The sequence below is a fragment of the Phascolarctos cinereus genome, unplaced genomic scaffold (assembly GCF_003287225.1).
Source record: "Phascolarctos cinereus isolate Bilbo 61053 unplaced genomic scaffold, phaCin_HiC Scaffold_5;HRSCAF=322, whole genome shotgun sequence".
Taxonomy (NCBI): Eukaryota; Metazoa; Chordata; class Mammalia; order Diprotodontia; family Phascolarctidae; genus Phascolarctos; species Phascolarctos cinereus.
This window is the reverse complement of record NW_027555958.1, coordinates 320,603,719-320,623,252: the sequence shown is the minus strand read 5'-3', so window position 1 is coordinate 320,623,252 and position 19,534 is coordinate 320,603,719. Positions and strand designations below refer to the sequence as shown.

The 19,534-nt window shown below is 36.2% G+C and overlaps 1 protein-coding gene across 9 annotated transcripts in view; it reads left to right on the top strand.

Annotated features, from left to right (window-relative positions):
- The window catches only part of SYNRG (synergin gamma), a 95,919-nt gene that overhangs the window by 55,683 nt on the left and 20,702 nt on the right, over nt 1-19,534 (top strand). For all 9 annotated transcript variants that reach the window (XM_020991757.2, XM_020991760.2, XM_020991759.2 and 6 more), the window contains 4 exons: nt 3,821-4,777; nt 12,822-13,409; nt 15,526-15,689; nt 19,078-19,131. In XM_020991757.2, coding sequence (XP_020847416.1) covers nt 3,821-4,777; nt 12,822-13,409; nt 15,526-15,689; nt 19,078-19,131 — 1,763 coding nt within the window. The remainder of the gene's footprint in view (nt 1-3,820; nt 4,778-12,821; nt 13,410-15,525; nt 15,690-19,077; nt 19,132-19,534) is intronic.

Below are 19,534 nucleotides of genomic sequence, written 5' to 3'. Positions count from 1 at the left end.
TCACCATAATTTCTCTCAATCTCTCTCCCCGTCTCTCTTCACTGAGAGTCATCTCACATAGGAAATTATGTTTTTTAGAAAAAAAAAAAAGCAAAATTTGTCGATAATTAGAAAAAGTCAGAAAATATATGTAGTGTTCCACACCCATGGACCTACTACTTCTACAGAGTAGGATTGGGGGAGCTTGTTACATCTCTTCTTGGGGCCATGCTTGTTCTTTGTGATTTTGCATCATTCACTTTTGATTGTTTTGTAGTTTTTCCATTTACATTGTTGTAGTTATTGTATGTTATTTTCTTGGCTCTGCTTACTTAACTCTATCAGATCATGTAAATTCATACTTTTCTATATTTATCATATTTTTTAAAGTTTATTGATGTGATCTGTTTTTACGTTGTAAAGCATTTACAGATTACCTTCATTCTTTGAAAGATCTTCTAACAAAATAAAATAATTAAGCAAAACTCACAATACAGTGACCTCATCTCAAAGTGTGTGCAACATTTCCACAACTGTAACACCCTCCCACTTTTCTTTTTTAATTGTCTTTTTAAATTAACAGAAGTTTGTCTCTCACTCTCGTTCCTAACCCCATCCAAAAAAAAGAGAAAAAACAAATTCCTTATAACAAATGTGCATAGTCAGACACAACAGATTCCCTCATTGGCTGTATACAAAAATAAATGTCTCATTCTGCACCCTAAATCTGTTACCTCTGTCAGGAAATAGATACTATGTTTCATCATCAGTCCTTTGGAATGATGGATGGTAAATGTATTACTGGTAGTACTTACAGCTTTCGTAGTTGTCTTTATAATTGTCATTATTGTAGGAATTGTTCTCTTGGTTCTACTCTTTATTCTTTATCTTTTATAAAGGTTTTCAAGGTTGTTAACTTTATAATGAAATAATAAATTGTTCTTATTCTGCTTAATTCACTATCAGTACATATAAATCTCTTTGTGTCTCTTTGCAGCCTCATTTTTTACGGCACAATAGTACTCCCATCACATTCATAAGCCACAGCTTACTCAGCTGTTCCTCAATTGATGGGCAGGTATCTCAGTAGATTTCCAGGTTTTTGCTATGAGAAGAAGAGCAGCTATAAATAGTTTTATAAATAGTACATAAAGGACCTTTTCCTTTTTCTTTGGTCACTTTCAGGTATAAGCCTAGCAGTGGTTTATCTGGGTCAAAGGTTTAGTTTAGTAACCTTTTTCTGTAATTCCAAATTGCTTTCCAGAATGGTATACCAGTTCACAGGAAGTGCATCAATGTGCTTGTTTTTCTGTATTCCCTCCAGAAATTGTCATTTTCCTTTTTTGTCATCTTTGCCAATCTGATGAATATGAGGTGAAATCTCTAAATAGCTTTAAATTTTCTTTCGTAGTGATTTGGAGCATTTTTTATGTGACTGTAGATAGCCTAGGTTTCTTCCCTTGAGAACTGCATATTAATATCCTTTGACCATTTATTAATTGGGGAATGACACTTAGTCTTACAAATTTGAATCAGTTCCTTACATATCTTGGCAATGAGGCCTTTAGCAGAGAAACTTGTTGCAAAGATTTTTCCCCAGATGATTCTCTTTTAATCTTAGCTCTACTGGATTTGCTTGTACAAAAACTTTTTTAAATGTATGAAATCAAAATTGGTATTAAATTAATAAATATTACAAAATCTATTATTATTGAATTGTGATTTCAAGTATTAAAGACCATCCTTTGTGACTCAGAGTTGAGATTCCATTGATATATGCTTTGTTTTGCAGGATCTTTTATAAAAAAGACATGTTTAGGGGCAGTTAGGTGGCGCAGTGGATAGAGCACCAGCCCCGGATTTAGGAAGGACCTGAGTTCAAATGCAGCCTCAGACACATAACACTTACTAGCTGTGTGACCCTGGGCAAGTCACTTAACCCCATTGCCTAGCAAAAATTAAAAAAAATAAATAAATAAAAGACGTGTTTATATGATGGTTCATAAGCTGCTTACACAGCAAAATAGTTTTCTTTAAAATTTGATGGGAACATTAAAGCAAACATTTTGAGATTATTCAGACATGAATTTTAGATAATAAGCATTTATTAAACACTTAGCTGTATGCCAGGAATTGTGGTATAGTACCAAAACAGAAGTAAGCAATCCCTACCCTGAAGAGACTTGCATCTGCGTACCTACATATATATAGGTATATACCAAATAGACATAAGGTAATTTTAAGGAGAGGGCACTGGGAAGTGAGGAGAGAGTAGAATTGTGAAAAGTTTTGTGTAGAAGGAGGTGCTTAAGCCAAGACTTGAAGGAAACTAAGGATTCTTAGAGGCAGATGTGAAGAAGGAGTGCATTCCAGCAATACAAAAGTCTCAGAACCTGAAATTAGAGTGCCATTTGTGAGCAGCAGTAATAAGTCCAGTTTGACCAGATTGTAGAGTGAATAAAGGGAAGTAATGTGTCATAAAACTGGAAAAGTGGCTTAGCCATATTTTATAGTAATATTTTATGTAATTTTGGTTTGTCTATTTTTGCCACATTTCTAGTTAATTCCAGGGGGGAGGGGAGGTGATAAGATAGATAAATAGAATAGTTGTTAAATGTGCTGCCTAATCTTTGCTTTATGAAAGACTTTTAGAAAGTTGGAAAATTAAGACTAAACACATCTTAAATACTATGGATATAAGTGATGATATTGCTACCATAGGAACTCTGTCGATCTTAGGCCCAGATATTGGCTTATATTTTCAACTAAGCCTGGTTTAATTCTTTAAGGAAATGTTTCTGTATAGTATTTTCATCTGCCAACAAAATTTGGTTAGCAGCCTTTTCCTTAGGCTATTTGCACACAAAACCAAAATTTTAACCATGTGTCTTCTGATATTAAAATATAAAGTGACTTTGATTGCCAGAATTCCATTGTGTTTAAGTGTCTAACAGGACCTAATAAGGAAGTGTGTCCTAGCTCAAGGGAAGCTAGAAACATAAGGAACAAGACTTACATATTTTGATTGAGTACCTTTTTTTAGAATTCTGAACCTTTTTATTGTTAAGTTTGGGGCAAACATGAATAAATCCGCAAACATTTAAGTGCTTACGATGTGCTGTGCCTGTGCTAGATACTTGGGAACTCTGTGGCATTACATGGCATTTTTGGGAGAGGTGAATCTTGTACCCTTATTTTTCTTTTTCCAGTGAAGTTTTCTTTTAAATTAATACCCATGTAATTCAGGAATATCAGATATCTAATCCTGGATTTAAAATGTACAATTAAACAAAATGTCGTATTCCTTGGGTATTAACACAGAATGTCTCATTACTTCACCAATACCATTAGTTTGTATGTACCTACCTTATTGCTTAATGTTTAAAGGATTTATTCTCGGTCGACCACCATTCTAATGTGTAGCTCTCCAGTAATGCTTCACTGCATGCTTAATTGGCCATCTACAGGGATAGAAAGTAGTGAAGCCCTGACCCTGACAATAGAATGGCTGTAATTGCCAATTTTGGACATGAAGCCATTTGAGGAAATAACTAATTAAAAGGCATTTGAGGAATGAAATGGACCATAAAGCATCAGCAGGGTTTTTATTTATTTCCATGTCCATGGATTTCAAATTTCAATATGGGCATAATCTGTGGTTTCCAAATTGGGGGTATAGAAGAGGGTGAATACAAAAAGATCACATGGTGGTTAAATACGTGTCCTCAATGCAATAGTAGAAAAGGAGTTAATAAATATATTTGAGACTTTGCAGGAAATTGGATTTAATGTACATTATGTGGTTTTAAGTTGAACATCCTTGTTCCCTTTTTCATTCCAGGAGATAGCCTTGCAGAATTCAGATCTACAGGAACAGACGATGGTTTCACAGATTTTAAAACAGCCGACAGCATATCACCACTAGAACCGTCAATAAAAGACAAAATGTTTCCAATACCCTTCCCCTCTTTAACTGTTCAACAGAAACAACAAACACAAGCTAAAAATCATCTGCACTTGGCCGACTTAGATATGTTTTCCTCTGTTGGTGCCCCTGGTGAGAAACCACTTTCTTTTCCAGATACATTTAGCTCATCAAAATCATTGTCCATGCGGTCACTCCCAGCAACTGCTGCTGCAACCACTACAACATCAGCACCAACTAAAAGTTCTAGCTTAGCTGATGACTTTGGAGAATTCAGCCTTTTTGGGGGATATTCTAGTTCAGCATCTGTTGGGGGACAGGATGACTTTGCAGATTTTATGGCTTTCAATAATAGTTCCGGCTTGTGTGAGCAAAAAGCAGATGATAAATACGATATTCTTAAAGAAGAAGCTAGCACTGTTCCTCTGACTGGCAGCATAGGCAACACAGTGAGAAATGGGCAAAACTCTTCAACTGCTGCTCCAACCAAATATGATGTCTTCAAACAGCTTTCTCTGGAGGGCTCTGGAATAGGTGTTGAGGAGTTGAAAGATAGTACCCCTCCAGGGAAAAGTGATGACGACTTTGCTGACTTCCATTCAAACAAATTTTCATCTCTGTGTGGTAATTCAGACAAATCTCTGGTGGAAAAAGTGGTAGCTTTCAGGCATGCCAAAGAAGACTCTGCTTCAGTGAAGTCTTTGGACCTGCCTTCCATTGGTGGTAGCAGTGTTGGCAAGGAGGACTCTGAAGATGCTCTGTCTGTCCAGTTTGACATGAAACTGGCTGATGTAGGAGGAGATCTTAAGCATGTCATGTCTGATAGCTCTTTGGATTTGCCCACAGTTAGTGGCCAGCATCCGCCTGCAGCAGGTGAGGAATTGGTGCGATTGCTCTGGTGATAGTCGTAGATTTCAAAGATAATTCTGTGTTGCTGATTTACAGTATTAATGCTCTGACTCTTTACCATTGTGAAAGGTTCTTTCATAGCAAACTCCTTAGTTGCCAATATTCCTCGAAAACACTGTAATTGTTGACATTTTTGACCACTTGCTGAGATTGGGTGGTTAAAATACTTTTGGTTTCGAGAACTTACATCAGTTTGGTGTCACTAAGGCACATTAACACTTAACAGTTAGAGAAACCCAGCATTGCCAGGGATTCGAACAAACGTTTTCAGTGTTAGCAGTGCTCCTCCGGTTCTGCCTGTGAGGTCATTGTACCTCTCTTGCTTTCCCTTGTATTATGGGTAAATTTTACAGCTACCAGAAATGATCAACTTAATGTTCTAATTAGGTTTACAGAAGCACAGTCTATGCCAAGAGTAAAAGCTTCTAACTAAACAACCCAGCATTGTAATATGCCCTTTCAAAAAAGGAAGAAAAAAGACTATACTGATGCCCTGTGTTTCAGGTACTGGCAAAGAAGGAAGTTATGCATTGTTACTGTCAGTGAAATCACAATTTTCAGTGTTAATAGTATCATTTAATTATAACAAATCTATCAATGCTAGGCTAGATGAGCACTAGCTAGCTGTTTGGTGAACATCAGTTAGCTGAATGTATCGTATTAAGTGGCCCTCTTTAAACTCTCTATGAAGTTAGATAGTAGAAAAGCATATGAAACAAGTGTATCCAGTCTTACTTCATAGCATAAAAACTAATTTCCCAAGTGTCCTAGTTTTTTTTTTTTGATATGTACATAGAGAGACAGTTAAACCTATTTTGTGGCCTTTAATAATGAAACCTATCTCAGTATTACTGTATTATTATAAAGAAAGCATTATGCATTTGAAAGTTTTTTGAATGGGAGGGGGACACGCTATTAACTATAAGAATTATTACTGTAAGGATCAATTATTTCCATAAGAGAAATTTCTTCCAAGTTTACAGATCTGGACTAAAAATTATATGGTTCTGTAGTTTTGCATCATATGGTATTTTTATGTCAGAAAACAAACCTGGATCTTTCTCTTGGCTCCCTGAGTGTGTACAGGACATGAACAGGACGTGTTCCTGGCAAGGGTACTGAAACCAGGAGCGACAGCAATTAGCAAAGATGTTCATATTTCCTGTTGCTGCTTGGTAAAGTGTTCTAAATGCAGCAGGCTCTCCAAATAGCACCTCATGCTCTTGAATGTTTACTTACTTTTTAATGTGCTTTTTCTCAAATATTTTTCTATCTTTTTTTTCTTTTTTGTTCAATACAGTGATTTTGCCTTTTTTTTTTTGTACGAACTAGCAGCTTTTGGGCCATGATGGTTAATTGCAGACAGCTCTGTTTTGTGAAAATTGTCTTCATTTCTATCTAAAAATAATAGCTTGTAACCTGGGTACTAGTCTTTTGGACACTGAAGTTATTAATTAGAAGCTATTTTTCTGAAAGTAAGTCTGTATTCTTTCACAATGCCAAGCTAAATGTTTTCCCAAGGAGAGTTTTACTCCAGCCCTTTTCTGTTTTAGTCTTCTGACTAAGCTTGCTCTGATTTATTTGTTAAAATAACCTCTTGTGCTCGTGTTCTTTTATGTATGTTTGGAACATTTCCAGCTTTGAACCTGTAATGTTCAAGCCAAGTCTCTTCAGTTTGCATATATTCTTAAAAGCGTATTGTTTCCTCCTCCCTTTGATCTGTAAATTTCATGTCAGAAAGGAGCAGTATCCCTTTAGAGTCGTTAGCAAGGGTTGTTGTCTGACCACTGTGCTACATTCTAGGTGCACAAAATTGCTGCATTGAAGTGTTAAAGGGAATCAATGGCAGTGAATTTTGAAATCTGATTTGGCTTTACCAATGAACATCATAGTATCCTACCCTCTGAGTTTGTAGGTTGCATAAATTCCTTAGTAGGGAAATAAGCAATGGACTTCACTAGAGCTGGTGAAGAGGGAATAAAGTTCAATTTCTGAGGACCTTAATCCTATCGAATGACCTAAGTTAACTCTGTAAAAGGATACTGTCTCTTTATACTTTGCTATAATTCTTTGTATGAAAGATAGATAATACTAATAACTTTGCCTGATTTCTTGCATATATTCAAGTTAACACTTTGAGTACTTACTGCATATAGTTTTGACTTAGAGTGCTTTGATATTTTCCCCTCTAAATTTAACCTCTTCATTTAAACATTTTAATTAATGTTCAGTCGAGTTAAGACCATCTTATTCTGTTTTAACTGCAGCAGGAGCTCACCCTTATTTGTAATATTATCAAAGGGTTATTAGCAAACCAGCTGCATCTGCCTACCTGTATAGTAGCTCTTCTTTGACATTAAAAATCTTTGTATTTTAATCAATACCTGGTTTTTTGCTGCTTTTCTGATGTCTTTTTTCAATTTAAACATTTTCTGTGTGAATGTGCCTTCTCAAACTTGCGTTAGTATATTCTTCTGCAAATACTGACCTGCATGCTTATTCTGATGACTCCCTTTTGAGCTCTTCTGTATCACTATCTTTTTTGTGATCTGTAAGTCCTGTGTTAATAAATAATACCTTGGCATATTTTGAAAGTGTGGGGGTGTGTGTAATTTGTACCTGGGAAAGATAAAACATAGAGATAGAACTTGAGCCATACCTAAGTTCAGAGTCAGTAGTATCCCCAGAGCTGCTTGTTCTTTGTTTTAGATTATCCCAATTCCCATTTCCTGTAGAAATACTGTCGCTGTTTGGGAAGGGGGTATTAAAAAAAATTTTTTTTAATTCCATTGATATAAGTCCTTTCACGTGCTTTTTGTAGATATTGGACTTGTACTGTTCCTTTTAAATATTTGAGAAACCCCCTACCTTTTTAAAGTAAGCTTACCCTGATTTTTTCTGGAGGGAAGAACCATGTTTAATAAATATTGTAAGAGCTTCTCCATACAAGGTGTGGGGATTTTAATGTAGAGGAGTAGAGAAAAGAATTAACAGAAAGCCATTGAAAATTAGATATCTACAAATTCATTTCAAAATAGCTCATCAAATGGTTTTGACATGACTTTTGGTCACCATAGACCTGCTCTGAATTTAAATTGATGATCCTGCAGTGAGAAGTGTTTACAGCTAATCCCTGGAGGACTTCAGGCCTGAATGGGAGCTGGATTCAGAATTAGCTTGTATGTCCTCTGCTATTTCAGAGCGCTTTTTTTTTCAAGCATCAGAATTTAGTTTGAAGTCTTATTAAGTTTTCATTTATTACTAATAACCTACGAACATGAACTCCCCTCACTCCCAAAATGACTTTGGATGTGTCAGACAGAATCCATATTTTAAAACATTTTTATTTTAAAACCAATTTCCAGAGCTACCAATACAACTTAGGAGCCTGTGTTAGTCAAATGTATACGCTGTTTTAGAGCAGAATGGAGGAGAAACCTGTAGGCATTTTTTCTTAACCTTTAAAAACCTTGTGGAAGGTGGTAAAAATTCTGTGCTAAATTTTAAATCAGAAGACGTCATTCTTGATTGAAAAATAAAGGAAATTTAACTGAGGCAAGAAGTTATAACAAGATAGCTGTAGAAGGGAGTCTATTATGGTATTGAAAATGAATTTCTGGGGATGGGGAAGAATTCACATTATTTGGTATAACCACATCTAAGGGAGAGAAAGCAGAAGCACTCTTAAGGAAAATTCTCTTGTGTGTGTATAGCACAGTGACCCATAAGCCATCCTTAGTATGTGATTTATAAATTATTTCTTGGTAAATTAATGTCCACTATAACAAATTGATAAGTTCATCTTAAAGGTCCTGCAGATTTCTAACAATCAGCAGAGCCTGAAAGACAACTGAAGTGAAAAAAAATCACAAGGAAGGATGTTGAATTTTCAGCCTATTTAAAAGGTCACATTATTTTGTATTTCCTAAGGAATGAGTTAGAATCTTTATTTTTCTCAGTTGAGTACATTAGATAGTTCTTCTGCAAATGCTATAGAAATGCAATGGAACTTTTAAGAATAGAAAATGTGTTACTGAAAGAAGTCAACCTTGGACCATGTGGAATTGTTCGGTCTCTACTTGGGAGGACTCCCTCATGTTGTCCTCTAGGACAGTTTGTGTCTCTATTGCATTGCCATTCTAGTCAATGTGGGGGGACAGCGTTTGGGGTTCTGATCAGTTACCTAATGATGACCACCTGGTTACTAGTCTTCTCCGCTCTCCTGAGTTGGTGGCATGAATGTGAAAAGATGTCAGCAATCCTTCATCATCTTCTTTTTTAGGTAGCCACTTAACATTATCAAACTTAATGTAGAAATATAGAAATTGTAACTTGTTTATGGATTATGTGGATATGAAATAAGTTATGGGTAATTAAATTCATACTAGTCAGTTCAAATGAAAAATGGCAGATTTTATGTATATAAGTAATATTGGAAAGCAGTTCTGTGTCACCATTTAATAGCTTGTCAGAAATCTTCTATGATCTTTTGTTCTTTTCTTCAACAGCACCGATCCCAACAACTTTGTGACTTTTCATAGACTGATGTCAGACTAGATTTATAATTACTAAAGAACACCAGACTTTTGGCTATTTAGAGATGATAGTATGAAACTAGGGGAGGAGAGAAACTGAAAATTAACATTACACAGTAGGTTGTGGTAGATGAGGTTCAGGTTAATATTGAGAGTCAAAGGATCCTACTTTCCTGATCCAGTAAACATTTTTATTACCCCATCAGAGTCTGTCCCTAGGATAATGGAATTTATTCTCTGTCCCCATTCCAGAACACTTGTCTTGATTATCTGGACATGTGCCTGGTGTTTTAGAAAAGCTCTAAATGAAAGTGACTCCCAAACCCTGTGCTTCCTACAGTAAAAGTGGTAATAGCATGAACTCTTATCTTTTTATTTAGAGTGCACCTCTTGTCAACATTGATCTAAAATTCAGAATTCATTTAAAAAATATATTGTTGTTGTTTCGGAAGTCTTATCTCAAAATTGGCTTTTGAAAGTATTGATTTTTTTTGTGCATGCAGTAAAAAGAACAAATGTTTCAACTAACATTTGTTCAGCGAATGTAAATATAGGTTTTGGTGGGAATCTCTAATGTTACTGCTATAGCATGAGCAAGAAATCCATATGTGATTTGTGATCCATGGTGAAAAAGCAGATCGTATAGTTCTTTACTCTGTTCTATCCCCTAGGCACACTGAAGAAGTTGATGTTGTAATACATGCCTCGTATCAAACATAAATACGTGTATTTAAAGCACACAGTTATGAGTGCATTCTCTTGAGCTCAATTACGGCCCAACTTAGTAAAATCCGAGAATATTCCAAAATTTGAAATGTAGTAATTTTTCCTGGTTCATTTTATTGTGTTTCAGACTCTTCTTGCTTTTCTTTCTTTTTTCTATCGCAATTTGTTGAGTGTACCTGTCAAATTGAAAACTGAGCTATAGAAGCTTCAATGATTACATAATATAAGGTAGTAGGTGTAACCTTAGTTTGCCAGACAATTTTCCTATCGTTTATACCGTTTCTCTTACAGAAAGTCTTAGCTTGGCAATCTCTTCAGTATCATGAGGGATATTGTACTCTCAAGATATATATTGTATATATACGTAGGGTAAGGATGGGGGAGGAATGAAATGCTTGTGAAGTTCACTTTGAAGGAAAATGCACAGATGTCACAGAGATTTTGTACTCCTTAGCAGTGTTAAGATTTTAGCAATCACAGTGACATTTCTGATGTCAGTAAACATTTTTTAACTTTTTTAAAGTAAATCAGCATACAAAATAACAATTTTAGCTGGTGATTTTTTTCCCATACTTGACATTTGCAAACCGGTTTAGAAAAAGTAAAAGCTAGACACTTGAAAATCAACTTTTGATTTTTAAGTAGGTTAACTGCTCATTATTTTAAAATTCTTAAAAGATTTTCCAACTTTCAGCATCTTATTTGGGATATGTCTGTGATTTATTACAAAACAGTTTTTTGCTGGTCTAGTTTTTTGAATTGGAATTTGTTGAAGATTTGAGTCTTGCCAGCTTAACTATTTAATTAAAATGCTATTTTTATAATTATGTACAATCATCCATGGTGGTGTTTTTTTTTAATTATTGCCATAATTGCACAAGGGAGCTTTTTATTTCCATGGAAACTGGCTTGCAATTTTTAACTAGAGCTAATTTTTCATTAAGTTGATTTCCAACATCTAGGAAATTTCTAATCTTTTTTTAGTAGATGGGATGATAAAAACCAGTTCTTAACATAGCTTCATGAACTGTCATTCTGCTATATTCCAATAATAAAAATATCCCCATTGTAAAACATTCTCCTCAATCTTTTACTTGAAGGCACTGATTACACTTTAGTTGAAACAGCCTTCTATTTAAATTTCACCTTAATTGAGAACCTGTTGTTATCTTTAAGGAGGAGAGATAAGAGCATTCATACTCAGATTTTTCTTCGTAGTGATCTCGCTATCTTCTGTACATTTGAATGAGCCATAATTGTAGGAGTAACATTTAAAACCCTGTCATCCTGTGAAAGACACTTAATTTCCTAGAAAATGTTCCTTTTTAGGCATGCAGATTAAAAAAAAATTATCTTAATTCCCTTTACCTAACTGAATTGAGAGAGAGAGATTTGGGATATTCTGTGCAAAGGGCTGTGGAGATTTTATGTCCTTTAACCCAATGTTTCTGGTTATGAAAAAATAACAGTCTGGTCTGCTAGCCTGGCAAGGTGGGATGGTGGATAATAAATATGGGTCTCAGCTGCCTCACCTATGTAGTATTCAAATGCATCTTAAACAGTCTAAGCCCATTAGGCCCACCCATCAAGCCATAGGAAAAGGCATGCTGACAGTACCAACTTCTCCAAACCAGCCATATTTAATTTCATGGTTAGTATTTGAAAACCCATTAAGAAATCCTTTCACCTTTCCTTCTCCCACAAGTAGTAGTTTGTTGTTTCTTTTTTTTTTTTAACTTGGAAACCATTTCATTTAAGACATTAAGCAGTAATTTAGCTTCATTTCATTCACAAATATCCACTTCATGTTTTTAGTAGCCCTGTCTAAGCTCTCACTTGTTAGTGCCAGCAGAAACATACCAAGCACATACTTGGATTTTTAGATGCTTTGTATTATGTTTTCTGGCTTGGGGTTTTCACTTAAAAAAAGAAAGAAAAAAAAGAGAGGAGGAAGAAGAAGAAGAGGAAGAAAAAGTTGAATAAGAAGCAGGCAGCTTGATAAGAACCAGACCTTTGTTATTAATAACAGTTTTGTGGGCTAAAGTAGATGATCGGATTGTTTCCTTCCTCACACCCGTCACAACAGTGGGAAGCACACAGTGGCCCAAATAATGACTGGGTAAGTAACTGCCGAATTGAAGCCCCACTTAGAACATTTTTGGTTCAGCCTGAAACAAAGTTCTTACTAATTAAAAGGTAGGACCTGTATTGACATTTTCACCTTAATTTTAATGTTAGAAATCTTTTGTTTTTCTTTTTAATTACCCTGTATATATACATATGTTTTTCTTCTTTCTCTTACACTTGTGTTCTCTGAGGAGCATTTTCTGGGCAAAGTCGGGACAAAGGTAAATAGTTAAAGTGACAAGTTTGGTTTGGTTTTTTTTTGTTTTTTTCCAACCAAGTAGTGTGTTATTAATGTGATTTATTTTATATACATAGCTATACATACATTAGTTACAAAAGATCTAAAAGTTTTATCATAAACAACACATAATTAGTAGTCTTATGTGTAATGGTTTTTTCTCTTCATACCCAAAGAAAATGGTTTCATATAGTTGAATGTAAACCTCAATCCCACTTTGACCTGAGGTGTACCTATTTAGTTTATTCCTAAATTTAGTTTATGCCAACATAATGTAAAACTCCAAACCTGATGCTCTATACATTTCACTTATGCATAGTTTAGGGGATTCTACTTAGATAATGAGCATTTCTTTAATTGTGTGGTCTTATTTTCCTTTCAGATATCGATGACTTAAAGTATGCTACTTTGGGGACTTATGGTAGCAATTCTTCAGTGAGTGTTCTTGCAAGCTGTGACTGGTCTGACAGGGATGATGCTTCTCCAGGTAGAATGCTTTCTCCGTTTGTCCTCTCAGCAGGAAGTGGTTCCTCCTCAGCTACTTCAGTTCTTCAGAAGAAAGAGACTTCATTTGGAAGTTCAGAAAACATTACCATGACAACAGTTTCCAAAGTGACGACCTTTCCAAGTGATGATACTGTTCCCGAAGCTACGTTTTCAGTTTTTGAAAACTTTAAAAATAGTATTTCCCAGCCCATTGAACAAAGAGACATCGAGAATGGGGATTTCATAAAAACACAGGACCTACCTGCAACTGAACAGAGCCAAGAAACCATGTATTCAGTGTCAGTTGCCACTGGCATGTCTCAGGAAACTCCAAAAGAATGCCCTGATGACTTTGGAGAGTTTCAAAGTGAAAAGCCCAAAATTAGTAAATTTGACTTCCTGGTGGCTAATACACAAAGCAAGATGAAATCTAGTGAAGAAATGATCAAAAATGAGCTGGCTACTTTTGACCTCTCTGTTCAAGGTGAGCAAATTAAATTACGGGCAGATTTTGCTGTCATGGTTTTGCCTTTTGGTATTATATATTCTTTCTTAATTATAAATACTTTGTTTCCTATTACCAAGGAAAGAAACATTTTCTTTTTTTAAATTTAATTTATTTCATTTCCGGTTCCAAATTCTTTCCCTCCTCCCTCCCCCAACTACTGAAAAGGCAAGAAAAACAAAATCCATTACAAATTTCCACATTAAACATGTCCAAAAAAGAAGAAAAGAAAAGAAAAAAAAAGTAATAGAAGAAAGTATGTGCAGTCTGTACTCTGCATCCATCAACTGTCTGGAGGTGGATAGCCTGTTTTCATCATGAGTCCTTGGGAACTGTGGTTGGTCATTGTGTTGATCAGAGTCACTAAGTGAAAGAAACATTTTCTAGCCATGAAATCAGTGTCTATGGGAAAAGGTTGAATGAGTTTCTTTAGGACTGAGCTGAGGCCAGTAGGACAAATACAGTGAGATAAGATGTTTAGTGGACTAAAGAGACCTAGATAATAGTATGTAGCTAATTAGTTCACTTGGTTAGAGCACTGCTAAGGAAATCAAGGTGTTATAGGTTTGATTCTGATGTGTTGTGAGCCGTGCCTCTTAATCCCATCTTGCAAACAAATGCTTTTGGGAGATTAGGAGAAGTGAATCAGTAATAAATTCAGTATTTTTGGTTTAGAAAAAAAATCAAAGGCATATGTCCACGGAATTGAGATCAAAGAAGAAAGATTGAAAAACATCAATACGTAGCTTTCCAGACAACAAATGGCAAAAGGAAATTTGTGTTTCTTTTTTTAAAAATTAATCTATTTTGATTTATCAAAATCACTTCCATAAGCTTTTGAGTTTAAAACTTTTCTACCCCTCCCTCACTTACTACCCTCGCCAAGATGGCACACAATCTGATATAGGCTATACATATACATTCCTATTAAACATTTTCACATTAGTGATGTTGTAAGTAAGAATTAGACCCAATAGGAGGAACAGAAAGAGGAAACAAAATTCAACCGAAGAAAAAAAATAGCAAATAGTATGCTTGGATCTGCATTCAAACTCCATAGTTCTTTCTTTGGATGTGGATAGCATTTTCCATCATGAGGCCTTTGGAGATGTTTTAGATCCTTGTATTGTTGGGAAGGGTTAAGTTTACCAATATTAGTCATCGCACAACGTGGCTGTTAATTGTGTACGACGTTCTCCTGGTTCTGCTTACTTCACTCAGCATCAGACCATACAAGTCTTTCCAGATTTTTCTGAAGTCAGCCTGTTTATCATTTCTTATAGCACAATAGTATTCCATTACATTCATATACCACAACTTGCTCAGCCATTCCCCAATTGATGGGCATCCTCTCAATTTCCAATTCTTTGCCACCACAAAAAGAGCTGCTATCGGCAGCTAGGTGGTGCAGAGGATAGATCACCAGCCTTGGAGTCAGGAAGACCTGAGTTCAAATCCAACCTCAGACACATAACACTCAGCTGTGTGACTCTGGGCAAGTCACATAACCCCAGTTGCCTCACCAAAAAATAAAAAATAAAAAGAGCTGCTATAAATATTTTTGTACATTTTTTCCCATTTGTATGATCTCTTTGGGATATAGCCCTAGAAGTGCTATTGCCGGGTCAAAAGGTGTGCACATTTTTATAGCTCTTTGGGCATAGTTCCAAATTGTTCTCCAAAATGGTTGGATCATTTCACAACTCCACCAACAATGCATTAGTGTTCCAATTTTCCCACATCTTCTCCAGCATTTATCATTTTCCTGTTTTGTCATGTTGGTCAATCTGATAGGTGTGATGTGGTACCTCAGAATTGTTTTGATTTGCATTTCTCTAATCAATAGTGATTTAGAGCATTTTTTCATATGACTATAGATGGCTTTAATTTCTTCATCTGAGAACTGCCTGTTCATGTCCTTTGACCATTTATCAATTGGGGAATGATGTGTTTCAAAATACTGAAAGATATAAATACTTTTAAGAAAAAAAATTTTTTTGTCTTAAGATTTCCTTGACTGAGTTTGCAATAGAGTCTAAAGTTGTGAAACATTAAGTAATAGAAACCCTTTGATTGCACTTTCAATACTTCTTAGGGTCTCACAAGAGAAGTTTGAGCCTTGGTGATAAAGAAATAAGCCGTTCCTCTCCATCTCCGGCTTTAGAGCAGCCTTTCAGAGATCGTTCCAACACTCTCAGTGAAAAACCTGCCCTGCCTGTTATCCGGGATAAATACAAAGACCTAACTGGGGAGGTGGAAGTAAGTATGGTTAATTGATAAAAGAATCATGTAGCTTGCCCGGGCTTTGCTCCTAGGAGGTAGCACTTTTATAATTTCACATGAAAAAAGTGTTTCTTGAGGAACTTGAGAAAATTTTCTTTATTACTGTGATTTCATTGGGAGAGGCATCACCTGCAATGAAGATGATGTAATGAAAATGTTAATCCATTTGTGAACCTCCTTCTCAAAAATAGCATCCTGTGAAAGGAGTCAGTGTGGGACTCCGATTGTATTCCTGGGATTCTTCGGATGGGGAGTTGTGCCTTTATTTCTAAATACTCAAATCTTACCATTTCTTCCAGTAGTTAAATTGATTGGCAGGTGGGAAGAGGAGGGGAAAGGTCCTGCCTAGGTTGTTGAGTTAACTGTGCTTGTTACATCTTAGACACGATAGTTAATAGTTTTACAATCATTTTAACTTTGAAGCACAGAGATGATGTGATGCTTGTATTTTTATTGGTATGGTATCATGACAGGAGCACTGGATTTGGAATCGAAGGCCATGTGTTCAAATTCCATTTCTGCTACTTAACTATCTGTGTCACCTTGGTAGGGCAGAGGTGGGAGAGGGAACATTTCTGGCTTTCAGTTTTCTTCAGTCTGTAAGTTGAGGTTGTATTAGATGATCTCAAATCTTTTCTAGCTCTGAACACCCCAGTCCCAGTCAGAATCATGTATTCGTCACCTAGCCTTTAAGTAAGAATCATCATGACTTAGTTGGTAGACAGACTCTGGTTTTCTTTCAACAAATATTTTCAAAGCAACTGGTCCAAATATTGTCAACTAATCACTTAACCTTTCTGAATTTCAGTTTCCTTATCGGTAAAATGAGGATTATAAGAGCACCTATCTTGGTTGTTGTGAGGATCAAATGAGAAAATATTTAAAATCAAATTAAGCAAACCTTAATGCTCTTTAACAATATGAATTATAGTTATCATCTTGAACATGAAGACCAGGATGAAAATGTTGAAATACTATTCCATTGCATTATAAAAATATTTAAATATCTCCAGGTTTAAACTAGCAGATCAACCATTATAACTTGATCACAAAATTCCTCAACCTTCTCAATCCTAGTGGACTCATTCTCTGCCCTATTTCAGGCCCACACAGACATGGACAAACCTAATACCTGACCAGCTCTTAGAGTTTTGCCCTCCTCCAAGATCTGGAGCTTTAAAATTCTACTTTCTGACCATAGTCTCCTTTCCTACTTCTCCTACTATCATTCTGAAACCTACTTTTAGTCCTTATCAAGACCTTCTGATTTCTCTGTTCTTGACATCAACAGAGAAAGTGAAACTGAGCTAATTTCCCCCACTACAAATTTGTGGTATAATTACAGCCAGGCTTTTATTGCTGTTTTACAAGCCTGTTGTGCTTACTTGCCTTTTTTTCTTTCAGTTAAGCATTTATTTTCTTTCCCACCACCTCCATTGAGGACAAAAGAAAAATTTAAACTTCTGCAACAAATATTCCATGAAACAAAACAGATTCCCCCTTCCTGACTTCCTATCCATACCTTTCAATGACTGCTTCAGACCTTTCTTCTTTCTTCTTGATGCTAACCATGCCCCTAACCCCATATTTAGAGCACATAATGAAGCCTCTTGCTTTGCTGAGAAGGTTGAGGCCATCAGGTGTGGCCTTAATTCTTTTCATTCAAACCTCAGTGTTATTTTACCCTGCCTCTCCTCCTGCCCTCCCACCACAGACTTGCTTTTCCTACTGCCTATTAAATCTAATCTGTCTACCAGTACCCTTGATCCCATTCCTTGCAGCTTTCACTCCCACCTCAACTCTAATCCAGCTGCTAGTCCCACTCTTTCATGCATCTTCAGCCTGGCTCTTCCACATCTGTCCACAAACATGTGTAGGCCTCCCCAACCTAAAAAAGCCTTCTCATGATCCTTAAAACCCATGCCACTACTTGCTGTTATACACATTCTCTTCTACTCCTGCAGCGCTCTGTGTGACCCTGGGCAAGTCACTTATCCTCAATTGCCTCACCAAAAAGCAAAAAAAGAAAAGAAAAGAAAAATGTCACCACTGATGATCTGATCACCAAATCACCAAATTTTATAGCCTTTATTTAGTCCTCATTGCTGCTTTTGATACTGTTGACCACCCAAAATCCAGTATTGGGTATTCCCTCTTCACTTGGCTTCAGAGATATCTTATTCCCCTGTTTTTCTTAATACCATAGGTCTAGAGCTGGAGGGAACCTTAGAGATTATCTATTCCAGGCCCTTTAGTTTACTGATGAGAAAACTAAAACCAGGATGTTAAGTGACTTGCCCAAGGTCACATAGAACCAAGATTCAAGGCCCATGTTGACCGGGTTCCAAAGTCAGCATTATTTTTTTCGTTATGCCACGTTGTCCCCTCCAAACAGCTGATTCTTGACCTTTTTTTGTACACTCTTTCTCTCTTGGTAGCCTCACTCTTAACGGTCTCAGCTATCCAACTCTATGCTAACAAAGTCCCAACTTTGTGTCCATAGTCCTGACCTTTCTTCTGAGTTCTAAATCCCCATCTCTATCTTCCCATAGATGATCTCTGCCTTAATGATCCACCCATAAGTCAAACTCGCTGTATCCAAAGAAAAAAAGTTTGTCATCTTTCCCTCTAAATTTGTGCCTTCTTCCTTCACTATTTCTTTCTATAGCCCCTACATTCACCTGCACTCTCCCACATTTGGAACCTCCTGGAGTTAACTTGGATTCTTCCTCTTTGTCACTTCTGTCAGCCAGTCAGTTGCTAGGTCCTCCTGTTCTAGGTGAAATATCTGTCCCCTCCCTGTTATCATTGCAACCACCCTAATAGAGGCCTTTATTATGGTTAACCATTGCTGTAACCTCCTTAGAGATCTTTCCACCTCTACCTACTCTCCTTTCCCAGTATTTCACACAGCTGCTAGTATAATTTTTCTTATGCAGAAATCTTATTATGTCAGTCTTTTCCTCAAACGCTGCTGTTCGTCCAAAATAAAGTTCAAACTTTTCTACCTGGCATTTCAAGTTCTTCTACAATCTATGTCTGGTACTTCTATTAGATTTTTACCTCCTTGAGATTAAGTACTTTGACTTAGCCAAACTGTTATCTCCCTCAATACCTAACACAGTGCTTTGCACATAGAAAGCACTTAAATGTATTTATATGCTCTGATGTTGCTTTTATTTGTAAGAGAATAAAAGTCTCCAGAGGACAATCCATTAAGATATGTGTTTGATCTGTAATGATCACGAGCAGATGAGGAAACTTTCTTACATCCATTGAATTAAAATTACGTAAGCAGAAATAGAAAGCAGCATGTCCAGCTTGTCCGTTGTCCTTTTAAAATAGTCCTTTCTTTTTTTAACAGGAGAATGAAAGATATGCTTATGAATGGCAGAGATGTTTGGGAAGTGCTCTACATGTGAGTATATAGCTTGCAGTTAAGATGCCTTCAGGTACATAGTTTTTTTCCTATGGTCACATTTTACCTTCCATAGCACTGAGTGAGGATGTTCAGAAGAGAGAACTGGAATAATATCCTAATTCTTATGACTGCTGTAGCATTATTGGTGTCAGATATCCTATCCCAAAATGAAATTCTTTGAAAATTCACCCACCTAAGTGACTCTTCTCTTACAAGTATGTTTGGTTCACCAAACCAATATTCCTTTAAGTATCTGTGGCTGTGTTTGAGATGATGAACTATCTTTAACTTTATTCCTGAAGTAAAATAATCTCTAAGTTGGAGATTTTTGTGAGCAAAACACAAACCTTATCATTCTAAAGTGGGGAGGAGAGTGGAGAGAAGACAGTGGCAGGAGGAC